At 46.1% G+C, this 25,992-nt stretch overlaps 1 protein-coding gene across 3 annotated transcripts in view; it reads right to left on the bottom strand.

Moving 5' to 3' along the window:
- Positions 1-16,327: 16,327 nt before the first annotated feature.
- The window catches only part of cttnbp2nlb (CTTNBP2 N-terminal like b), a 43,459-nt gene continuing 33,794 nt past the window's right edge, over positions 16,328-25,992 (bottom strand). For all 3 annotated transcript variants that reach the window (XM_035383631.1, XM_035383630.1, XM_035383629.1), the window contains exon 5: positions 16,328-22,315. In XM_035383631.1, the coding sequence (XP_035239522.1) occupies positions 21,086-22,315 (1,230 nt within the window). In that variant the 3' untranslated portion in view covers positions 16,328-21,085. The remainder of the gene's footprint in view (positions 22,316-25,992) is intronic.

Consider the following 25,992-nt stretch of genomic DNA (forward strand, 5'->3'; position numbering starts at 1 on the left):
GCTGCACCTTATTTGAGGTAACCTTTTGTACTTCGCAGTGGCCTCTGGAAGAAAGAATCTCGCGCTCTCTCTCTTTCTCCCTTGCTCTCTCTCTCTCTCTCACACACACACACACACACACACACATCTGGGGGCCTGATGTGGAATCTGGCGAGCGGCTGCTCTCTCCTGGTCCAGGGGTTTTTCATTAGGTCCGATGCTCTCATCCCTGCAATCGTCCAGACCATGCTGAGCTGGGCAACCGCACTGCACAGCGGGGTCTTACATACACAACGTCCCGCTACCTCAGTCTCCTCAGCACCCCGGTAGCACACTGATAGCACTTTGATAGCATCCTGATAGCACCCCGATAGCACCTCGATAGCATCCTGATAGCACCCTGATAGCACACTGATAGCACCCCGATAGCACACTGATAGCACCCCGATAGCACCCTGATAACATCCCGATAGCACCCATATAGCACGCTGATAGCACCCATATAGCACGCTGATAGCACCCCGATAGCACGCTGATAGCACCCTGATAGCACACTGATAGCACCCCGATAGCACACTGATAGCACCCTGATAACATCCTGATAACACCCAGATAGCGCACTGATAGCACACTGATAGCACCCTGATAACATCCTGATAGCACACTGATAGCATCCCGATAGCACGCTGATAGCACCCTGATAACATCCTGATAACACCCAGATAGCGCACTGATAGCACACCGATAGCACCCTGATAGCACCCTCATAGCACCCTGATAACATCCTGATAACACCCAGATAGCGCACTGATAGCACACCGATAGCACCCTGATAGCACCCTGATAACATCCTGATAACACCCAGATAGCGCACTGATAGCACACCGATAGCACCCTGATAGCACCCTGATAACATCCTGATAGCACCCAGATAGCGCACTGATAGTGGCCAGATAGCACCCAGAGAGCATTCCGATAGCCCCTCGATAGCACCCAGATTGCACCCACATAGCGGCCTCATAGAACGCCAATAGCACCCCGATAGCATGCTGATAGCTATCCACACAGGAGCTGCATTTCCCCCTGAATGTCTGAGTGGTCACCTGCCTTACGTGCTGAAAAAAAAAGATATTTGCAAACAAATAATACATTCTGTGTTATAGCGGAGAAGGAGGCAAGGTATATGCGTTGTCCTTTTTGAATGAGTTCATCATCCTCCAGAGGCTAGGGGGTGCTAACTGTGAGAGGCCTTCTGTGGCCAGTATAGAGGTATTAATGATCATGGCATGCATCGAGGTCCACTTCAAAGTAAGCCTGCGGAAATCTGAAGAACTGAAGGAATGTTTTTGGATGAGTCATCACTGTGCATTCTTTTATTTTATTTGAAAAGCACTTTGAATATTATCCATGAAATGTACTTTATGAATAGATTATTATTATTATTATTATTATTATTATTATTGTCACTATAATTTTTTTATTTACAAATTGTGTCAGTCAGTAACTCACTCACGGATGATCTGAGAGGGATGTTTAGTAGGACGCATGCGCAGGTGGTGCTTCGTTTAGTAGGAGTAGGCAAAATGCGAACATGTTAGGGTTACCTAAAGTAATGTTAGGCAATAAAGCTGTGCTTAAAAATGTTGTGCCTTTCGAAGTGGTGATTTCGGGAGATGCACACAGATAAAGGCATTGCGCTAACATAGCGCATATGGATCGCCTACTTTAGCTAACCTAGTTAGCGTGTACGGATCACCTACTTTAGTTAACCTAGTTTGCGCGTACGGATGCAATCCTGCACGCATGAGTAGGAGCTAAGGACACACAGCTACAACCACCGATACAGATGTATGGACACACGGAATACAACAAACAACGTTACAGAGGTGAGGAGGACGTGCCATAGCTAGCTAGCTATATAGTATGGAGGGCAAAGCTGTGCTTTAGAATGTCGCCAGCAGTGTATGCGCGTGAGTTTGACAACACATTTCTCATAGAAAAACTAGTTTGTAGCCTTTTTTTTTTAGTTCATTGCAATGGTGGTAGAAGTGACAAGAAGTAAGTGGTACTGTGCTGTTAGGCTTTATTGATCGCCGTACAAGCTTAATGTAAAGTAGCTAGCACAATCTGACAGCACTAACCCATAAAAATGTATTGTGAATGGTACTTGCTCAATCGAACGGTAAATGTGAAAAACATTCGATTACAGCCAAACTTTTCTGTCACACCCTCAATAAACAGCAAAAGTCCCAGTAGAAGATTGAATTAAATCTTTTAAAGTTATATATTTTGTGAAACGTTATCGATTCCGCTTGGCCACAGTGAGTGAAACTAGGCGATCTGAGAGTATAGTTTCTATGTAAATTACGTCAAAGAATTCAGCCTTGTTGTTTGCTACCTAAACTTCACAGCACAGTCATTGTCGTTATCATGATTGTAGCATGAAGTGTCTATTTTCAAAATCCATTTAAACCATTCACAAATGACCTGGGACTTTGAAGTTATAAGGCGGGATGTATCAAGTCTCCAGTGAAAATACTGACCTGCCTATCAGTCAGAATTCTGAGAGAACCAACTGATATATATGAGCGTGTAAAATCAACCAAAAAATATAGTTCACCAAGTTGCGCCATGGGTCTGCAAGGTTTCGTGCTTTTTCAGTGACGTATGGCTGTGATGGCTTTGGAAAAGCTGATGTACACTCTGCTGGCTTTAAAGACTATGAGACAGGAGAAGCGGTGGACAGAAATGGGCGTAAAGGGTGAGAGGATGAATTTGATGACTCATCGTTCCGCGCGGGCACTGCAGAATGGGGGTTACCCTGCACCACCTCCCATCGCCTGCCCTGCACCACCTCCCATCGCCCGCCCTGCCCCGCCTCCCATCGCACACCCTGCACCGCCTCCCATCGATCGCCCTGCACCACCTCCCATCGCCCGCAGTAATTCCTGGTTAAACTGACTGAGCAAATAGGGCTTGATATTTGTGCCTCTAATGGGGAATGGTATGCATTATCCGCACATCTCCCTGAAACCCCCGCACAAGCTCTCCTTGCCTCCTTCCAAAAAAACCATACATATATAAATCAACGGCCAACCACATTTCTACGTTTTGACGTTTGTTTCTTTTCCCTGGCCAATTTCTCTCTCTCTCTCTCTCTCTCCCTCTCTCTCTCTCTCTCCCTCCCTCTCTCTCTCTCTCTCCCTCCCTTCCTCCCTCCGTCCCTCTCCGCATGCCAGTCATGTTGCTGGGATTCAGTTTGTTTGTTAACGTGGATAGTTAACTCCAGGTTGATGCATGCATACACATTTAGCTGTATGGGACTCAAAGACAGGGACAGAGAAAGCTTATATTTGAGACCAAAATGGCTTTGTTCTTTTCTGTAGGAGAAGGATATTATGACTGCTAGCTGAGGTCTGCTACCAAGTGTGCTAGTAGATATACTACACTAATCACTCAAAAGTTTTTCATCATATGAGTGAGAACTATCAACACAGACATTATAGACCAACCAGATAGTCAGCTCCAATTTTTCCTTCCTCTGTGTTTCTAACTACAGGAGGTTCCAGTTAGTAACAGGAGTCCCCCAGTGCTTCTGAGCTTCCATTGAAACTGTATTGTACTTGGTCACACCCTTTAATCGATTTTCAGAAGTTGCATCACTTTGGAATGTTTCAGTGTCCGCAGAAGACAGAAATATCAGGGTTGAGAATTCAGAGCTGACCACCTGGTTAGTCTATGGATCCACATTCCTGGCATTTTACTGCCTGTATTATTCAGGCGTGGATTATGCAACCACTTTAAATACTGTAACCCTTTGAACACCAGTAAAATCCCAATCACAATTGAAATGGAAGCATCGGTTTTCACCAATATTGAGAACAGAATTCTTTTCATGTATTGTTTTATGTTGTGGTTTGAGGCCTTTTTGTGCTTAAAATTTAAGAGATCTCAGAGGAGTGTTTTTTTTTTTTTTGCCAGCATCAAGAACTGAAAGTGCATAAAATGTGAATCTAATCTAGGTCCGATATTAAGGCCCATTTACATTTTTTTAATGATTAATTGCCCCTTCACTGATATAGAATCCTGCCTAGGAAACATATTGTATGTCCTGTGCAAATATGACAGTGTTTTTTAGTCAAAGGGAGGAAAGAAGGACAAATTGGGCAGCAGAAGTTGCGGGCCCCACGAGCGGGGTGGTGGGGGGGGGGTGGGGGGTCTCTGTGGGAGTCCGAGGCCTTAGCTTGCCTTTCCTCCCAGCCAATGGCAGAGATGGAGAGATACGGTATGCCTCAGCACACATATGGCGTATAGACCAACCGCGTGGTCGCCGTGCCAGTCCCACAGATATGAACAAGCTGTTTTCTTTGGACGCATAATCAGCACACACAGCTTCCCCTGTCCATCAGCACTTTCTCTGGTGTTTGTGTCAGGAGGAGGCTGCTTCAAGGATGGGTACACATTGGAGGAATTAGGCTGATTAAGAACCCTAGAAATAAACTTAATTGACCAACGGGGTTTTACTTGAGTCTTTACCCAGTTCCTGGAAAGCAAAACTGAAGACACAGACCTCACCACACACCACAGAGCGAGAGGAAATGAACCTTCTGATACTCAGTGTTCCTGGAAACCTCTTAATTTCATAGTAATTTAATATTCATATCTGAATTCATCCAGAACCAAATCACATGAACTACAGAATGTTAGTGGTGTGTATGAAAGAATGTGATTAGTTTCTGCCTCAGATTGAGAAGAGAAAACAGCAAATTATAAGTGGAAAGTCATTTAAAAATTCTGAACAATCCTGAGTAATTGAGCTAAACTATTTGCTTTGGCTTGATTAGTAATGTCTCGATTCTTTTTGAAAAGCCTTAACCTCTTCAGGCAGTCCACCTCCCATAAAAGTAAAAAAAGAAAAAAAAAACTTGATGGGTTCATATGCACAATTAAAAAAATATATGAAATGTAGCTGAAGAACTGTGGGATAAATGCTCATCCACCCCTCTCCTCAAGGAATACAGCTATGTGTTTCCTGTGTAGATGTGCAAATCTATTCCCTGCTGAAGATGGAGAAATGTTTAATCATTCAATCAAGCAATCCATGAATCTTCGCTTGTGTGTAACACCATTAGCAAGCAGGTTGTCACACAATAACACAAAGCACATTTTCAGAGCTCTGCTGAGTGTACGTCACTAAATACATATTCGGAAGTTTCAGAACAACGTGATTTCTCAGGATATAGATTTAGCTGACAGGCTATACATGTTAAAAACGGTTTCAGCGTCCTGCCTGATCTAGGGAAAGTTGTTCCAAAGCTTTGGAGCCCTGAAGCTAGGAGCTTTTTGGAACTTGAACATTGTCTGAGAGGCCAAAAATGCCTCACACCTATTGTCCTGCAGCTCGTCCTACTCTGTGAACAGTCTCCTGGTCAACAAGAGGTTAAACCCTGAGTTCCCTGAGTTCCTGTCCCATACGCAGGGTTGGGAAAGAGCAACCAGATGTAGGCTAGCGTGCAGCAGGCGTCCACCCCACAGCAACCGCCCCATCAGAACGGCAATTTTACTCTAATCATCGTACACGCCGCGTCGTTTGACCGGCACCTCGGGCCTGGTCTGCCAGGAAGTCTTACTAGTCAAATTCTTTTTCTTTTTTTTTAAACCATGAAACTGTTCCCTTCTGTCTGCTGATCCCCATAGACGTGCCACTCCTGATAACCATCTGCGGCTGCACAGGGTCTGTGCCATGCCCAGCGCCAGGTCCCAATGGTTCTAATTGGCTTAGCTGCTGCCTGAAATATACAGAGTTTCTCCGTTTTTTTAGCTTTGGTACTGGGCTGTGCCACCCGTGTAGAACATGTACATATATGCGCACACACACATGCACACACACACACACATGCACATACACACACATGGACACACATACACATGCTTTCGCCTACTTGAGAAACCGCCTCTTTAAAAGTGCTTTATGACTCCACGTGAGAGCGAGCCTTTCGGAGAGCACGAGGAGTTTGTGAAGCGCTGACTCTCCCTCTGAGAAGGCCCTTTCCCCAGGCCCTTTTGGAGACGTGCCGCTGAGTTGGCGAGCTGATGAAATGCTGGGGCTGGGTCCTGCTCTGGACGGCTCCCAGGAACACCACATGCACATTGAAGATGGTCCATCATTTCACCAGAACTCCACGTCTCCTCTGCCAGATCTTTTCATTTCACTTTGAAAAATATGTTATTATTCAAGGCTGATAAACCATGTGCCTGGATAAACCGGTATTCACTTGAGCTTAAGAAAACACACACTCTTCAAATTATTAACATTTCTAAATCAATTTGCATCAAGTTTAAAGATCTATTGAGTTTGATTTGTGTTTAGTTTTTTTTACAGCCAGCACAAATACATGAATGCGCAACTGCAGACCTAGGCGTTCAGTTAGAAAGGACATCAGTCAAACGGAACACAGGTTTTCCTGGTGCTTTTGAATAACAGAGGGCGACCCTCTATTGAAACGCCGGAGGGCTTTCCCAGAGCACAAACCCTGCAGAGACTGAAGGTTCCCTCTTCTACAGGGAGATTAACGACCTCTCTGATGCTGCTGTGACACAGAAGAACAACAGTTTATGCTGCGGGACTTCTTAATGGGGCGGACTGGGGGACTCATTAATGGGGTGGACTGGGGGACTCATTAATGGGGCGGACTGGGGGACTCATTAATGGGGCGGACTGGGGGACTCATTAATGGGGCGGACTGGGGGACTCATTAATGGGGCGGACTGGGGGACTCATTAATGGGGTGAACTGGGGGACTCATTAATAGGGCGGACTGGGGGACTCCTTAATGGGGTGGACTGGGGGACTCATTAATGGGGTGGACTGGGGGACTCATTAATGGGGCGGACTGGGGGACTCATTAATGGGGCGGACTGGGGGACTCCTTAATGGGGCGGACTGGGGGACTTCTTAATGGGGCGGACTGGGGGACTCATTAATGGGGCGGACTGGGGGACTCATTAATGGGGCGGACTGGGGGACTCCTTAATTGGGAGGACTGGGGGACTTGTTAAAGGTGGTGAACTGGGGGACCCATTAATGGGGAGGACTGGAGGACCCATTAATGGGGCAGACTGGGGGACTCCTTAATTGGGAAGACTGGGGGACTCCTTAATGGGGTGGACTGGGGGACTCATTAATGGGGTGGACTGGGGGACTCATTAATGGGGCGGACTGGGGGACTCATTAATGGGGTGGACTGGGGGACTCCTTAATGGGGCGGACTGGGGGACTCATTAATGGGGCGGACTGGGGGACTCATTAATGGGGCGGACTGGGGGACTCCTTAATTGGGAGGACTGGGGGACTTGTTAAAGGTGGTGAACTGGGGGACCCATTAATGGGGAGGACTGGAGGACCCATTAATGGGGCAGACTGGGGGACTCCTTAATTGGGAAGACTGGGGGACTCATTAATGGGGTGGACTGGGGGACTCATTAATGGAGCGGACTGGGGGACTCATTAATGGGGTGGACTGGGGGACTTATTAATAGGGCGGACTGGGGGACTCATTAATGGGGTGGACTGGGGGACTCGTTAAAGGTGGTGGACTGGGGGACCCATTAATGGGGAGGACTGGAGGACCCATTAATGGGGTGGACTGGGGGACTCATTAATGGGGCGGACTTGGGGACTCATTAATGGGGCGGACTGGGGGACCCATTAATGGGGAGGACTGGAGGACCCATTAATGGGGAGGACTGGAGGACTCATTAATGGGGTGGACTGGAGGACTCATTAATGGGGTGGACTGGGGGACTCATTAATGGGGCGGACTGGGGGACTCATTAATGGGGTGGACTGGGGGACTCATTAATGGGGTGGACTGGGGGACTCATTAATGGGGAGGACTGGGGGACCCATTAATGGGGAGGACTGGAGGTTGGTCTCACAGCTGCATCCCTCTCTGGCTCTGGTCTACCCCCTCACTGCTGGCCTGTGGGACTGAGAAAACAGCCTCTCTCCAGTCAGGACAGAGGAAAGATTACAGAGACTGTGCGTTGGGTTCAGTTTGGGGCAGTTTAGGAAGAGGATGGCAATGAGTTGGTGGGGGAGGTGTAGAGAGGGATTGTGGGGGGCGGTGAGGGGGCGAGGATGCGGGGGGGGAGGGAGTGAGGGTCATCAAAGCTTTTTGCGTGATGGCCAGGGCTGGAGGGGGAGGCTGCCCTTAAATGACCCATAACAGCTGTTTGTCATATAATGCTGACATCAGGCCACTCAATCAGCAAATCGCCTCCAAAGTTCTGTTGGGAAAGAGAGATTAGCCTGGGCCGAGTGTCAGCATACGCTATGAAAAATCAGGAATGAGCGTTTTCATCTCGGGCCACTCCATGCCACAAGCAACTACCACTGAAGGGCCGAGCCTCAGGGGGGCCTTTCCCTCCCATCCCAGCAGGGGCGTTAATGTCATCACTGCTTTGAAATGCAGATATATTGGTCAAGATCAACTCATACCTCGATGAATAATTTTCTTCGATATTTCACGAATTGTGCAATGTAAGCCTGACAGGCCATTTGTATTCCCTGTTTTTTTGGTCCAGTGGTGCCTAACTCTTTTCATATGATGGTTGGAATTGTGCACAGTGCATTTTATATTGGTCAGGGTGAACCTACGAAATAAAATCTAAATAACATGACAACCATCATGGTCACCACTTCAATGATTACCACCAAAAATCGGGCTGTCTTAGAGACTTAAATGTCATACCAGGATGGGCTGAATGATCTATTCTCTTCATTACACATTCTTACTTTCTTATGAGTAAAAGGTAAATAATGATGGATACACGTGTGTTGGATCAAACAGGACAAATAATGGAAGTATGTAACTTGTAACATGCATGCTGTCCGACTAAAGATCAATGCAAAAGATATACATAAACCACGACTAAAATATATCAAATAAAATAATATTAATATTAAAATATACTTTTATTTGGACATGGTGTGATGAGCTCTTGTTCAGAAATACAGGGGGGAAAGCATTCTGTATGAATACATTTTTGGAGGTGGGTGAATGCAAAGATTTATTTATTTCTGCTGTATTTTACTTCAGTGTTGCGTTTCTTGCAAATAGCATGTCTCGTCTAATTCTCACTGGTTTTCTAAAAATGTGTTAAAACAAAAAAAAAAGTGTTAACAAATGTTAACAAATACCATCCATGAGAGTACCGGCCACTTGCTGTAGTAGAAAAAGTGTTGTATTTCTGTCAGTGCAATAGTCAAGGGCAGTGGCAACCCCTCACAAATGACCTTAATGAACTTCCATTAAGAACAAACAAAATATTGGTACAGGGTTCACTGTTAATATTTGTGGATCATCACGAGATAAGTTGCTGTATATTATGATATTGATATGAATGCAGTTGTAGTGGCCTGCAGGGGATTTGTTTCTCCCTCTGGACTGGTGTCCCTCAGGGCTTGGTCTTTGGTCCTCTCCTCATTTGTTTTTACACCAAATCACTTGGTCCAGTTATCTCTGCTCATGGCACAACATCATTGCTCTGCTGATGACACCCGATTTTGTCATTTTCTCCCTCTCATACTTCGGTCGGGTATCTCTGCACCCCTGGTCACTTCTTACGCAACCGTCACTTGCTCCCGGTGGCAAACTGCATGCAGTTCAATGCACTGCCATTAGCATATCAAGCTGTGAGTGGTACTGACCCCGCCTAACTTCAGACAATCATTACTAATCATTGAGTTGGTTGTTTGTGATTGTTGTGTCTTAATGCCTTATACCTGCAGGTACCGTTAAACATTCAATGTGCAAACATCCAATTAAGGCCTTTCCGTCTCACCTGTGAACCTCCTGTTCACACTGCTCTAACCAATCACAGCTGCTCTCGCTCCCTCTCCTCTCTCTCTCCCCTTTCTTTCTCTCCCACCCTAACTCTTTCTATCTCCCTCTCCCCTCTTTCTCTCTCACTCTGTCTCTTTCTTGCTCTCCGTGTGTCTCACTCCCTCTTCCCTCACTGTTTCTCTCCCCCTCTCTCTCTCTCCCTCTCTCTGTCTGTCTCTCTCTCTCTCTCTCTCTCTCTCTCTCTCTCTCTCACCCTCTCTCTGTCTCTCTCCCCCTCTCCCCCTCTCTATCTCACCCCCATATCTCTCTCTCACTCTCTCACTCTAACTCTCTCACCCAATCACTCTCTCTCTGTCAGTGGCCCTGACTCCTCCAGTCTCCTCTAGCTGGTCTCGGGCTCACAGTTAGCCAGTCTGCGGGAGGCCGGCGGGCTGTTGAGCAGACAGGCCCTTCCAGCAGCATGTCTTACCTTGTTTGTTGTGACGGTGATCTCTTCCAGACTCATTCATAATGGTGGCTTTGGAGGCCATTCGCCTGTCTTTGGAAAGTGGTGGGAAAGTGTGTTTAACCTGCATAAACAGCCTGTGGTCAGAGGCTGCTAAAGCTGCGTGGCTGATTGCAAATCGAGAAGAGTTTGGTTGGTGGCGAGTTTGAGCTCTGGGGTGGAACCAAAAGAAAATTATGAAGCAGAACAAAAAGTGTTTCCCCAACTGGCCTTTGTACTAAAGTAGTCTGTGTCTGGTAGAATTAAGGTGTGTAACAGTACTCTATGAAAAGGCTGCCATTTTGAACCTTAGTAACAGTTATTTATGTCAAATACTCAGTTCTGTGACAATACTCTCAACACCAAAAATATATCATGAGCAAAACTGCAGTTTAATTGTCTTGGTGATAATAAATAATACTTAAATAGATTTATACAATAGATTATACTTCTTTTTTATCATTCCATAAATATGAGATTATGAAATGTGAAAGCTTGATCAGATGTCACTTGTTTTTTTGAGTATTGCGCGATAAGAAATGCGGTCATGCAGAAGATATACATTTTCCTCCAATCCAATGTAAGCCTTAGCATTAAAATGATTCATTTTGTGCAAATGGTGTTTTTAGGGCAGGAAAAGTCACACCTGTGTAAGGGAAGACTGACACGTCCCACAGGACGCATGGCTGAGAAACCTGTCAGCTCCACACAGAAGGGAATACACTGATTTTTTTTCACAAGCTGTTGTTTTTGGAGATCTTTATTCTATTGGTTCCAGACCTGGGTCAAATATATATATTTAAATTCATTGTTGGTTGCTGGTAAAATTGTGAATGGCCTGTATTTATTTATTTTTTTTAAAGAAATTTCAGTGAAACAGGTTTCTAATCAAAATGCAATTATGCAAGTGAACTGAATTTTTTTCTGAAAATAGTTTAGTAGTATGTAGAATAGGTATTGGTGTCTAAAGAGGTTGAAGTATTTGCAGTACTCATAAGATAGAAGGGGGGTATTCCATCTTTGTTAATCCAAAGATTAATTCAACTTCATGGAGGCATCTTGGCAAACCCGAAAAATTTTGGGTAACATTCATTCCTACTTCGATGAAATTGAAAATACCGCAGTATAATCTTTTTCTTTGGCCCTAACCTTAAAATCCTTTGGCAGGCATACCAAAGTCTTAATGTGCATGCAGCCTGCCCTGACACATCTTGATAAATTCCCTTTCTAAATATTTTTCTGGACAATGCAAAAAAATATTTGTCTCACAACAAATGTTGTTGCCTCAGGATACAGATATGTTATGAAACCCAATGCTGTTTTATGTTTGTAAGGAAAAACACCCAGCCATAACAAAACATCTCAAAAACACTGTGGAACATTCCGGTTAGATTTTAATTTGGTTGTGTGAGAATGCTATGGTGAGAACGTTCTTCGGACAGACGTGGAACATTTTTATTCCAAACAAATTCTGTCAGAATCACAGAAAAGGTTCCAGGCTTGCTGCACACAAACCTTCTGGCAGCGTCCTCTGATTGTTATCGTTTAGTCATGGAAAAAGATTACACAGGAAACATGTCAAATACATTTTAAGAATGTTCTGAATAAAAATATTGAAACGTCAGTTTTGTTTAACAATGCTAACATTCTCAAAAACTAACATTAACTACTACGTACTATAAAATATATATTTACATTCTAACGCGAGTATCAATCTGAAGAATGTCCTCGTGTTTTAAAGATACCATTCAAGGGACATCCAGGAAACTGGATGACTGTATATGCTGGGAACATTTACCCTGACTTCCCCAGCCTTTCTAGCGTAACGCTCAGAGAAAGTGAATTAAAAGCGTTAGCTGGAGCGCGGCGAGGCTCGTCACTTCGCTCAGTCGTACCTGCCCAGTGACGTCTGTCAGCACGCTAACCTCAGGGACACGGGTACGAAGCCAAGCCTATAATTCAAACCTGTGGGACTGCTGGAGCGTGAGGGCAGCTCGGATATCCCCCGTCGCTGCGTGTCAGCTGTGTAAACTGCTCGCGCGCCTGCCTGCGCCGATTAGCGGCTCGGCTATAGAGGAAACCAAAGGACACGTACACCTGTGGGCCTTCTGGAGGCCTATCGCTCCCTGCATCGCCGGGCAGATCAGATGCTAAACGCTCACGAAGCGATAGCATCGCTGCAGACTGTGAGCAGGAGAGGTACACAGAGGCCCAGCTTTTCTAAAAGGCCCTGCCTCACTGCCGTTTGAACCGCTCTGACGTTTATCATGGCTATGACGCAGGCATAGCAAATGGGCAGTGGAGTTCTCTGGATCGAGTGCCATCAAATTTTGTGTGTATTTCGTTTATTTTTATTACAAGAAGAACCCTTATGGAACTATAGAGATCCACCACCCCTGGTGGCATGTTTTTTAAAAAGCAAAATGAAGTTTGTTTGTTTGTTTTTTAATGTCTTTTGACTGTTGCCTTCAAAAGATCCCATTCACAAGTGAGCACAAGTGATTGCATTCCCCCAGTCTAATAGAGCTATTAGAAAGTCCCTGTGCCCTTTCGATAAGATCAAAGCATTCCCCGGCCCCATCATTACCTTATTGTTAAAGGCATTATGTACACCATTACAGGCACTAATGCTGGGGGCTGCAGCTGTGCCTGGTTTTCTCCCAACATCACTGTCTAATCTGCCCAATCACGGCCTGGGAAACATGCGCTAGCACACTGGCCAAAGCACACAGTGGAAATGTGTTTCATAACTTTGTTGAGCTACCCTTGATACTTTTTACAAGTGCAGTCGTATCTTCAGGGATATAAGTGATCCTCTTGCATTTTAATGATCAAATAACAGCAGTCAGTCAGTCATACGGCGTTGATTGATTGAATGGATGAATTAATTATGGTGTTAATTAGTATATAAGGGAAATATAATCAGATTTTTATGTGTTTGAGGACTGCATTAGCTGGGGTCCTCCCTTTGGAATACTCTGTTTAGCTGGCTGCAGGTCTGTAAGACGTTGGCCCTATGCGCGGGGTCTCCCGAGCAGGTGGCAGGGGCCGTATGTGAGCACTCTGGCTCACAGCTCATAGAGCTCCGGCCCTGTCCAAACCTGTCAGGGGGCGGCTCTCTCTCGCCCATCCGACCGCGAGGGACACGCGACATTCCCGTCCCCATCCCCGTCCCGTACACTGACAGAGACAACCAACCCAAGCAGCATGATGCTGTGCTGTCAAATTAACCTGCCCCCCGCCCCACCAGCACCACAACAACATAAACCCCCTGCAGACACAGCCAGGGACACAACACCCCCCCCCCCCCCAATTCAAACCCCCACATGCCCATTCCCCCCTCCCCCCAACACCACTCCACTGAAGACATGGCCTGCATTAACTCCCCCAGCACCCTGACCCCCCTGTCACACCAGCAGGCTCGTCCCACTTCACATGGCCTGCTGTCCTTCCCAAAAAGCCCGTAAACTAGAGGGAGAGGGCTGCTGTCCTTCCCAAAAAGCCTGTAAGCTGGAGGTAGAGGGCTGCTGTCCTTCCCAAAAAGCCTGTAAGCTGGAGGTAGAGGGCTGCTGTCCTTCCCAAAAAGCCTGTAAGCTGGAGGTAGAGGGCTGCTGTCCTTCCCAAAAAGCCTGTAAGCTGGAGTGAGGGCTGCTGTCCTTCCCAAAAAGCCTGTAAGCTGGAGGGAGAGGGCTGCTGTCCTTCCCAAAAAGCCTGTAAGCTGGAGGGAGAGGGCTGCTGTCCTTCCCAAAAAGCCTGTAAGCTGGAGGTAGAGGGCTGCTGTCCTTCCCAAAAAGCCTGTAAGCTGGAGGGAGAGGGCTGCTGTTGTCAGCAGGAGTTGGGGGCACACAGAGCAAGTAAAGGTGATGCATTTCATGTGGGCTTTTTTATTTATTTTTTATTACATTTGACTTTAAATCAGGGTTTAAAGTTGTAAACATAAATCCAGGCATCATAAATGTCCAAGTCATCATGGATCCCAGTTTGTCACTGTGATTCACAATTCATACATATAAAAATAAAAAATTGACTCCATAATGGCCTGAGAAAGGTAGGCATGATCCAAAGAAAAAACTGCTCAAAACAAACAAGTACGTATGTTTATACGACTGAGCAACCAAACAGCGCATGGTGTTTCTCTTCAGTTGTGTTTCACTATCATGCTCAGGCTGTGAAGTGATTTTTTACCGTTTTTACTTGTTTTCCTTTGTCATGCATCATTTGAAAAATGATTCTTCCGGATCATGTAACTTCACAAACTGTAGTAAGACTTTGTGTTCACTGTAGGAAATGTTTTTGGTCATTTATTTTAAAATACTCCTCTACCATTGACTTCTCTGGAATGGAATGAGAGTTTTAGTGAGGATGTCAATGTACTATATACAAACCTCCTCTTGTAGAATTCATGCTAGATTTATTCATTGTTTAAAACTTGAGTGTTCAAAAATGTACAGTTGTACAGTGCAGTCAAAAGTTGAAAAGTGTTTCTTCCAACAGAATGGTGGGAGGGTGAATGCAAAAGTCACATTAACAAGCACCTTATACTTGCATACAAAGAGTTGGACCTATTCAGTTACCCATTTTATTATTTTATACTTGCATATAATATTATACATGTAATTTTTTATAATATTATATAGATATAGATGGGCATTGTTGTAGACAAGAAACACTGCTTATGCACTGATACATGAGTGAGAACAAGCACAGAAAGCAGATAAATGCTTATTATAGGAACTGACTGATGTTCCAGAGGCATTCAGTCAAAATCTATTCGGCAAGAGTCCGTTTCCGCTCAGAAAAACTATGTTTTAAATGTTATTATAATTTAGTACATAAGTATAAAGACTCACACGTATACATAAAAATGCGGTGACTTGTGCAACATTTTTGTGTATTTTCATAAAATATACGCTAATTTGTGACCTGTGCGCGTGCTGTGACATACCTCCATGGAGTAAGGGGCAGTTAGATGCGGAAAATGCTTTTGTTTTTCCGGTGACTCTCAATTTAAGTCCCTAACTTTGGGTGAATGTACTATTTCTACGTATAGTTATGCAACATTTGATGAAGCGGACTAGATATTCAACCTTTTTGTGAGTAAATGTACACGGAGAAAATGGCTTAACGGTCTGAATGGGTGTGTGTCGGTCTAACAGGGCTTCCCCTCAAACTACGGCAGAGGCGCGTACCCAGCGCCCCTGCACTTGCGCACCGTTTGAGCGGCTAACCGAATTTGCTTAAACCTTCTCAACTCTGAATGGCCCGTAAGTGAGGGCGGCTGCTTGCGTATGCTGCTCACCTCCGCTGTACCGCACTCACTTGAGCTGGCTATAAATCAGGCTTTATCGGCCTCGGTCTCCCGGGCCACACACACACCGATGTCCGAGTTGAAACCTATCCAATTCCCAGGCGTAGAAAATTGAATTGGGAACGAGTCGCTGCGATAATGCATGACCCCGCACAGTTGTCAGCGAGAGGTGAAGTGTTGGTTTCCCAGGGACACTCTCTGTGTTGAACTTAAAGGGACAGCCTGTTTTATGCGTTTTACTCTCTCCTTATTGATGGGTTTGCAGAGATTCCTTGTTTAACTCTGCAGTTTACTGCATTAATCAATTGTATAAATACTCTGCGATAACAGTAGTGCAATTAATGTTATACACAGTTGTCTTGGATAAATAGCTAAGGCAAAAATAAATTAGGCTTATAACAATTTCGGAAATAAATGAACGATTCTTACACTGTTTATAAACGTTTGATACAACACTGCCATCTATTGGCGGGTAATATGCTAGTAGTGCTCATTCTTGACGTGTACGGGTTCACTGAGACTAGCAGTAAAACATGCCATTCCTTGTTCCATTCCTTGTAATGGAACAATTTCTACATGGTACACTTTGGCTTGATAGAAAGAACAGTGCTCTCAGGCCAAAGTTCCTTCTGTTTTTGAGTTATGTGTTTGAACTTTGTAAAGCAGTTGGAACCACCTTCATTTCTGAAGAGAACGTACGGACACCAGTTTTTCCGTCATGGTTTTTATTAAGTAATGCAGATTGCACTTACATATAAAATACAGTAGCGGGTTGTCATATCTTTTAAGGTTCTGATATGTATTTTTTCATGCAATTCCAAAGGCACTTGAAGTTGCATATTTATATATATAATTTTTCAGATATATAAAACAAACAGCCATAAGAACATTTATTAGTACATGGAGTAAACATATTGCATGCGGGAATTTAGTGTACTTAATGCTGTGGTACAGATTTTTTATAAATGCATACATTTAGGCCATAATCCAAACATATGTTAATCTCAGGTACACAAACATATTGGTTTGACAAAACCCACAAAATGCCTTCAATTCAAGTGTGGTTTGGGTTTAGCCATATCTCAAGAGTATTCTATCAGATGCCATTAAAACTTTGTAAAAGAGTCCCATGTATTATCCCTTCTGTAGAAACCCATTTGGAACCTCCACACATAGCAGAGACTCGAGAGTCAATAGGGAGGTGAGATTTAACAGCGCAATGGCAATAAACACAACATTTTAATATACTTATGATTTGGAAGAAATCAAAGGCCTGTTTTGCTGTAGTCTGTCAATAGTCTGCAATCAAGCTTCAGTTATATTTGCCACTGATTAGACATATGCTGCATCAGTCCTTTTATTTCTTGTAATATAGCTGTATATTACTGTAAAAACGCCTGCATTACTGTAAACGAACAAGGCCAAGACTAGGCCAATGTTTCAATGCATTTTCATAGTCCAAAAATCACATGTAGTTTGTAAACTGTTTTGAAGGACAACAGCCAAGGAATAAGAGACCAGGTCATACATTAAAGCAAAATAGTTAAAGCAACCTTATTGTCCTCTTGTACACATTACAAAACCAACAAAGAACACAGGGCAGACTAGTCTCACATGCCTATGCACACTACAGTCTACAGCCCGCTAAATGTCCACTTCGTTTTCGTCACACGCTCGGAAAACACACACCTCTACTCCCTAATCCGCACATTTCTGGAACCATCCGCGTGGCGGTGCAGTCCGTGGGCTTATCGCCGACGGACAGCTGAAGCCACCAGGGGGCAGCAGAGACACAGTTCTGCAGCAGAAGCAGCTTATTAAACTCTGTCGCCCCAGTTCCTCATTCAGTTGAGCACCCAAAAAAAAGGGCATAAGAATAAGGTGAATACTCCGTGATTAGGACAGGGCTTTCAGCCTGTCTAGGTGTCTCACTTTCTTCCCCCCAGCTGTTGGCCTCACAAACCAGGTTTTTTTCCATACTCCTACCAGACGGTAAACCATGGGTTTTCTGCCTAATAACAAGCCTAACCAAACTGTCTAGAGAGACTATCCAGCACTGTACCAAACTTCCCAACGACCTCTGCTTACATTGTACAACTTGCTAAGCTGTTCCATTCATTAATAATCTACAGTATGTGTGGAAAAAAAGACTTCCTTGCATCAGTGCATTATTAACCTGGAACTTACTGTCACCCAAACACCCTGCGTTCTACTGACCAAAGTCATCCTGAAAGATTTCCTATAATCTGCTTTACTGATCGCTTAAAAAAAAAAACAAAAAAAAAGAACATTGAAACCTGGCAGAACAACAGCTGTTGTCTGTAATACGTAAACCAAGAAACTGACCAAAACGATACAAAACCAAAGGATAACTAAATAGATCTGCTGGCCCTCTAGTGGTGAAGTAACACCATTGCATTCCCTGCATTCTCCATCCCATTCTCTCCCTCAGCTGGACTTCAGTAAAGGATGTGATCACCCCCAGGACTACTTCCTCCAATGACAGCCACAAAACAGAGAAAGACAAGCAAGATGAAAGGGTAGAAGCGATTATATCCTAAATAGACAGAACAGTGACCGTCTCCCAGAAGATTACTGGTGTAAAAGGCACATTTGCTGCGTGTGGCTGCCATGCAAGACCTGAACAGGGTTAAAGGTGCAAACCTTCTCACAGCAATATGGAACTGCCAGTGTTTAAAAGTACTGCATGCTCCTCCAGAAATTATAAGTATTTTAAAGCCAGATTTTAGCCCATTAGTCACAGGAGATAACTTTGTCAGCTGTAGTGCACAATTTTTCATTATGGTAATTTTAGTACATATATTATGAAATTGGAACATAATCATGAATATGCATCCATTCACTCAACAGAGATGTCAAAAAAAAAAAAAAAATCAGTGTATCTACTAGTTAATCAATCCACATACGCATACTAGATATATAATAAAAACAATGTCAAGTAATCCGATCAGAAGTATTAAAATCTTACCATCAGTTTCAAAAATATGCTGAACAGGAGTGCTAACTGAAAAATATATGCATTGTGCTTTCAAAAGATGCCACTGAACAGGATCCACTGTTATTTATTTATTTTAGCCCACAGTAAATTCATCATTTCCCCCACAGAGTGGATTTATATATTTTTTTTTCAAAAATAAATTTGGCATCTTAAATGCTGCCCGGATTTTGGACCGTGAAGCCCGCGTGGTTCCCCTCTGAGACACGGGGCGCCCGCCAGACGCTTCCTTTCACCCCGCGGCCACGCGAGCCGCGCACGTGCACGTGCACAGCCGGAGGAGAGGGCACGGAGCTCGCCCACGCGCCGCTAACCGCCATTTTGACCCGCTGAGCTGCCCATCCCCGCTAATTCTGCCTCTGGGAACACTTCACTCTGTCTGGATACTTCAACCTTAATGGACACAGTTCGTTTTTTTAATTGGAACTTTGTGCAAATGTGCTTCCTGACCAGGCAAATCCTCTCACTTCTGTCCCCAAAGCCACAACATCACAGTGCAGCCTGTCGGCTCTCTGCTTTAAAGAGCAAAACCCCGTCCAGGCGGCCGCATTCTCTCCGCAGCCCAAACTCAGGCCACACATGTCGTGTATGTGGGAGTCGGAGAAAAGAGGCGATTGGACATCGGGTGACTCCATACTGAAACATCACTGGGAAATAGAATGAAGTGTAATTATCATCAACAAGAACAGTGTTTTTGATGAAGCACAACATTACATTACACTACAGGGATTTAGCAGACGCTCTCATCCAGAGCGACTTACACAACATTTTTCACATAGCATTTACATTGCATCCATTTATACAGCTGGATATATACTGGAGCAATGCAGGTTAAGTACCTTGCTCAAGGGTACAACGACAGTGTCCTATCCGGGAATCGAACCTGCAGCCTCTAGGTTACAAGCCCAGTTTCGTACCCATTACACTACTCTGCCGCCCCATAAGAGCGCCCAGAGGGCTAAGAGGGCGCCATTTTCATTAATCCTGTCTCCGTTTGATTCCTGCTGGGCCACATGTATGATGACTTTTAATTTTTAATATATATATTTATATATATTTTTCTTTTTGTGCTGTACCCAATCATTATTCTTTTTTGAGCATGATTTTTCAATATTTATTTATTTGTAAATGTATTCATGAATTTATTACCAATGATTACTCACAACTTCCGCCTGAATTTATGACTGCACTCTATACATTGTAGAGCAAAGTATTTTGGGAAGTCCAGAGGAGTATATTATATACAGCAAATTAATAAACTGAGACAGTTAATCCGTGGAGGACAGGTTGTAACGAAAACCAGCATACACACACATACACATAAATACGCACATCTACGACTGTCCTAGAGAAACTGGGTTAGATGTTACTGGCCCAAACTGACCCCAGTTCCCAGTGTAGGTCTTGTGCAGGGTCACAGTGGGATTTTAACTGGTGTTTTCATGGATCTCTAAATACAGCAGGTGGAACTGAGGAATATAGTCATCTAAAAAAACAACAACAAAAAAATAATTCCCTTTTTGTAAAACTGTAAAGTACATCCACTTCCACTCTTGTGTAGGGGAAGAAAGAAGAGTGTAGGCCCGAATCCCCCCCCCCACCCCCCTCCCGCCACAAGAGCTGATGAGGTAGGCCCTGTGGGGAGGGGACACAGAGCTGCTCCATCAGCGTGAGGGGGGGGGGGGAGGGGGGGACGGTGTCGCTGGGACGCTCAGCTACACGGACGAGGTTCTTTGGTCCGCTGTTATCCTGCACAAGCTCTCTGCTGCCGCCCTGCTGGCCATCGATGTCAGGTTTCCGTGGAGCCCGCGGATCGCGGCAAAGCGGGTCAGCCCTCGGACGCTCAGCCTGTGATGTCATCACGGAAAAGCTGCTTCTCGAACCCGCCCGTCGCTCTCTTTGACAGTCGCAGCTTGGGCCAGGAGAACGGGGCCAAGGTTTCTCTCCAAACGTTCTCCCCATAATGCCTTCCCCCATCGCTTGCTTCAGGAAGACTCTCATTTTGGCCAAGAAGGGAAGTTATCAGTGAGAGAATGTGGAGCCCGTCTCAGATAACTCATCTTGGGGGCAACTGGACAGGCTCTGTATTCACCTGGCTGCCTGAACAGAAGCCATTACTTAGTGCTTTTGTAATGTTATGGTCACAGTTACCGGCTTTTTTAACCAGTTTTATCATTATACGCTGAGCAAAATCAAAAGATAAAATCAATATAGTCTGTGTTTATTAACGTCTAACCTCTAACTACTTAACCACATTAATCCTAGACTACATTTTTGTAAAGATCAACAGATTGTAAAAAAAAAAAAAAATAAAGTCATTAATAATGTAATAAATAAAGTGGACAGTGTTTTCAGAGAGCTCTGGCTCGTTAGCGCTTGGGCTGCTGGAGCCGCTGCTGGACAGTAGAGAGGTGAGGGGTCAGGGGTCAGGGGTCAGGGGTTGCGGGCGGTTAGCTGGTGGAGGACATGACCAGGTCGAGCTCTTTGGCTCCCTCCTGGCCGCTGCTGAGCCCGCAGCTTCCGGAGAGTTCTGGGAAGGGACTGGACCGGCTGGCCGCGGTGGGGGACGCCGGGGACGGGGACAGGCCGGGCTTTTTGGCGGGTATGGGAGGAGGGTGGGTCTTCTCGGACCGGGCGACGGTCGGGGACCTGACGCCGGCGGACAGGGGGCTGGTGGCGGGGCCCTTGGTGGGGGAGGCCAGGCTGCGGTAGTCGGTGCCGAAGGGCGAGTTGTTGGGGGCGGGCGGTTTGGCGCCGCCCTGCTGGCAGGTGAAGCGCGACAGCACCTGGGTGACGGTGTTGCGGGCCAGCTGCTTGGCGGCGCTGTGCTCCGGGGGCGGGGGCGGCGGGGGGGTGGTGGTGGGGGAGAGGTCGCGGGGGGATTGCGGGCCGCTGCCCCCCCCTTGCTGGTGCTGCTCCAGCTCCGCCTGGGTCTGGAACTTGTGGCGCGCGGCCTGGAAGCGCTGGTTCACGCTGGCCTGGTAGGGCGACTGGAAGCCCGGGCTGCCGGCGGGCGTGGCCGCCAGACGCTTGGCCAGGACGGGGGAGGAGCAGGGGGAGGAGGCGAGGGAGGAGGAGGCGGTGCTGCAGGGGGAGAGGCTGGGGTGAAGCTGGGGGTGGGGGTGGGCGGGGGAGAGCGGGGTCCCGTTCTCCAGCCCGTTCTCCGGCGGAGCCTGGCCCTCCTTGGGGGCGTGGTGGCCGTTCACTCTGAGCTGGACGGGCGTTCCGCTGGGCGGCCTCTCGCCGCCGTCCGTCTCGCTGCTCCCGCTCGGCGCCTCGGCCTTCCCCCCCGCCCCCGCCGGGGCTCCTCCCCCTCCCTCTCCGCCCCTCAGGGCGGCGGCTTCCTGGCGCAGTCCCTCCAGCTCCTCCCTGAGCTGCCGGCTCCGCCCCTCCTCCCGGCGCAGCCGCGCGCGGAGCTGCTCGCGCTCGGTGTCCAGCTCGGCCAGCTGCCGCTCGGCCCGCGCCTCCTTCTGCTGCGCCCGCCGCCGCTCCTCCTCCAGCTCCCCCCGCAGGGCCTCCCCGGCGGCGCGCGCCTCCTCCAGCCTCCGGCCCAGCTCGGCCACGCGCTGGCCCTCCTCCCGCGCCTGGGCGCTGGCCCGGTGGCGCTCCTGCTCCGCCTGGCCCCACAGCCGCTGCTGCTCCTTCTCCAGCCGCTGCACCTGCGCCTGCTCAAAGTCCAGCTGCAGAGAGGGGCGGGGTCAGCACAGAGGGGAGGGGTCAGCACAGGCCACGCCTCCCAGGTTACCATATACGGCGCTACCTGATTTCCTTTATTATTCCGTATTAGTCACACTGAGTGCTTTCAGATTTTTAGACAGAAGGTAATATTATGCAAAGAGAACCTGAATGAACCAGCAACACATTTTTTTAATGATTTCTTAATTTATTCAATGAAAAAAAGTCAACTGCCCATAACACCCATGTGAAAAAGTAATTGCCCCCTCAGTTAATCAAAGCCAAATTTAATTGATAATTACATCATAATTGATAATTACATTCAGCTGATAATTACATTCAGCTTGATTGCAGCCAGGTCTGTTTAATCTAAATCTCACTCATATTTAACCTTACAATCAGAGAGAAGTAGTCGCCACAAAGTTTCTTCATGCACACTATGCCACAATCAAAGAAAATTCCAGAAGAGATGAGGAAAATATTTCTTGAAATGTATCAGTCTTGAAAGGGTTACACAGCCATTTCTAAGGCTCTCGGACTCTACTGAACTACAGTGAGGGCCATTATCACCAAATGGAGAACATTTGGAACAGGAGTGACCGGCCAGCCAACATTTCCCCAAGGGTGCAATGATAGCTCATCCAGGAAGTCACAAAAGATCCTAGAAGAGCATCCAAAGAACGGCAGGCCTCTCTAACCTCAGCTAAGGGCAGTGTTCATGACTCCACAATAAGAAAGACACTGGGCCAAAGTGGGATTCATGGGAGAGTAGCAAGATGGAAACCACTGCTAACCAAGAAACATCAATGCCCATCACAGAATAAAGCACCTGGATGATCCTCAAGCCTTTTGGGATAGTATTCTATGGACAGATGAGTCAAATGTCAAACTTTCTGGGTGACATGGGCCTCATTATATCTGGTGTAAAGCAAATACAGCATTTCACAATAAGAGCATCATTGACCATATACGGTCAAATATGGTGGTGGTAGTGTGATGGTGTGGGGATACTTTGCTGTCTCGGGAGTTATTAAGTTCAAGGGGGCAATTCATTTTTCACATGGGTGATATGGATGTTTGATTACTTTTTCATTAAATAAATGAAATAATAATTTTTTTACTGTGTTTTGTGTTTACTCAGGTTCTCTTTGTCTAATAATACATTCTGTCTAAAGATCTGACATCATTCAGTTTAAAAAATGTGCAATAGCAGAGGAAATCAGGAAGGAGAAAATACTTTTTCACGACACTGTATGGAGATCTGATATATCTGCTCTCTTCAGCATTCATTATTCATCATAGCAAAAACAGCATTTTACTAAACATGGAGATCCAGTGGCCATTTTTGATTTGTCATATTTTGGAAAGATTTTCTGATATTTCAGCATCTAAATACATGCATAACACTGCATTGTGAAAACAACACTGAATTGCAAAATAAGACATTAATTGAAATGCACAGTACTTTAAAATATATATGCAATAATACATAGGAATAATGCAAAATGATTATTAACTGATTCGAATAAAAACAAGCAAATGTATTATGAAGCAGCATTATGTGGAATTTGTGGAATTTGCAGTGTACAAATTAATCTGTTCCAGTAGGTCCCAGACTGTGGTCCGTGAGCACCCCTAGTGGTCCATGGGTAAAATTACAGTTTGATCAAGATTGTGGTCATAGAGTGCAGGCAGCTGCTTTGCTGCTTAACCGATGTTTCCCTGGCGTTGCCCAAACAAACAGGTGCCCCCACCCCATTGGTGACTGAAAATGAGTTTGTTCTTCTTTTACGCGTCACTTGTTGAAACCGGCCTGCTGAGTTTGTTCGATGGCGTCTGTTCGCAGTTCTTGTCTTGAGCAACTGCCACAGTTTACAGGTTTAGATACAGAGTATTTATACAGCTGAATATTTACTGACGCGATGCAGCTTAACTACCTTAGGAACTGCCGCGTCTAATTTGGGAAATGAACCTGCAATCTCCATGACAGAAGTCCATGTTCAAGTACTCTGCCACCCTCAAGTTGGCCATGAATAATATTTGAGGACTGCTAGATCTAGTCTTCTCACTTCTGACCATAAGGGGGAGACAAAGTACGATTAATAAACATGGTCGGCCCGGCTAGGAAAGGTGCTTCAAAGGCCTCTTGCAATCTGCTCATTTAAATAATTTCCAGTTCAGCACAGCCAGGTCAAACCATTACAGGCTCCGCACAGCAGGTTAAATCATTTAAAGTTCTAAGGTTCAGCGCGGAAAGTGCAATCGTTTCGAGTTCAGCAGAGCAAGCCACGTCGTTTGAAGCTCGGTAAAGGCTGTGATCGGGAAGGCATGCGAAATGCAGTGTGATCGGGAATCCGAACAGTGGACGAGGCAGGATGAATGCCTTTGACAGGACCGATGTAATATATGTGTTCCTGAGCAGCGAATGGGCTCGGAGTCTGTCAATAACCTGCAATTTTTGGGGTCAGGTAATGTTCCAGGAAATGCTTTTCAGTCCACATCAAAATGATGGTTGATGTTCAAATGGTGACCAAAATTTACACTGAAAGTATGTTAAAAGCATCTTGTTGGAATGGCGACTATCACAGCTAACATTTTTATGTGTGAGATATTTCACTGCAGCAGTTCAGGATAAGCATCTTACGTATTTCAAGGCTACAATGGCAATGCCCCAACTGGGATTCGAACCTGCAGCCTCTTGAGCGTTACACGCACATTTCCCAAACCAGTGGCAGTGCTCAGCAGTCAGAGTGAGGCCCCCTCTGGCAGAGAAGCACGGAGGTGCTGAGCAGGAAGTTGGGGAAATGTCCAGGAACGCGCTCTTACGCAACTCCGCAGCTTTTTTCTCCCTGACCCCCACCGCCGCCCGCCTTCCTGTCCTGAACACAACACCCGCTCGGCAACAATGGGGCCTTTCCGCCGCACCGCTCCCACGGAGCGGCCGCTGAGCACCGCACGCCGGGCCGACCCAGGCTCCACTCTCCGCCTCCGCGCTAAATAAAAACATTAGAACGTCGCGCTTGTTTTCCTGGAACACGGTCGATTCCAGCGGAATTTCACAGAGCAGCCCCCGCCTCCCCGTGCCCGCGAACTCTTATTCCCCAGTTCTCTCTCTCTAAGCGTCTCTCCTGGGCTCTGTGGAAAGGGTTCTCTCTCTAAGCATCTCTCCTGAGCTCTGTGGAAAGGGTTCTCTCTCTAAGCGTCTCTCCTGACTCTGAGCTCTGTGGAAAGGGTTCTCTCTCTAAGAGTCTCTCCTGACTCTGAGCTCTGTGGAAAGGGTTCTCTCTCTAAGCGTCTCTCCTGAGAGCTGTGGAAAGGGTTCTCTCTCTAAGAGTCTCTCCTGAGAGCTGTGGAAAGGGTTCTCTCTCTAAGAGTCTCTCCTGAGCTCTGTGGAAAGGGTTCTCTCTCTAAGAGTCTCTCCTGACTCTGAGCTCTGTGGAAAGGGTTCTCTCTCTAAGCGTCTCTCCTGACTCTGAGCTCTGTGGAAAGGGTTCTCTCTCTAAGAGTCTCTCCTGAGCTCTGTGGAAAGGGTTCTCTCTCTAAGAGTCTCTCCTGAGCTCTGTGGAAAGGGTTCTCTCTCTAAGAGTCTCTCCTGAGCTCTGTGGAAAGGGTTCTCTCTCTAAGAGTCTCTCCTGAGCTCTGTGGAAAGGGTTCTCTCTCTAAGAGTCTCTCCTGAGCTCTG

This window comes from Anguilla anguilla, chromosome 11 (assembly GCF_013347855.1).
Source record: "Anguilla anguilla isolate fAngAng1 chromosome 11, fAngAng1.pri, whole genome shotgun sequence".
Taxonomy (NCBI): Eukaryota; Metazoa; Chordata; class Actinopteri; order Anguilliformes; family Anguillidae; genus Anguilla; species Anguilla anguilla.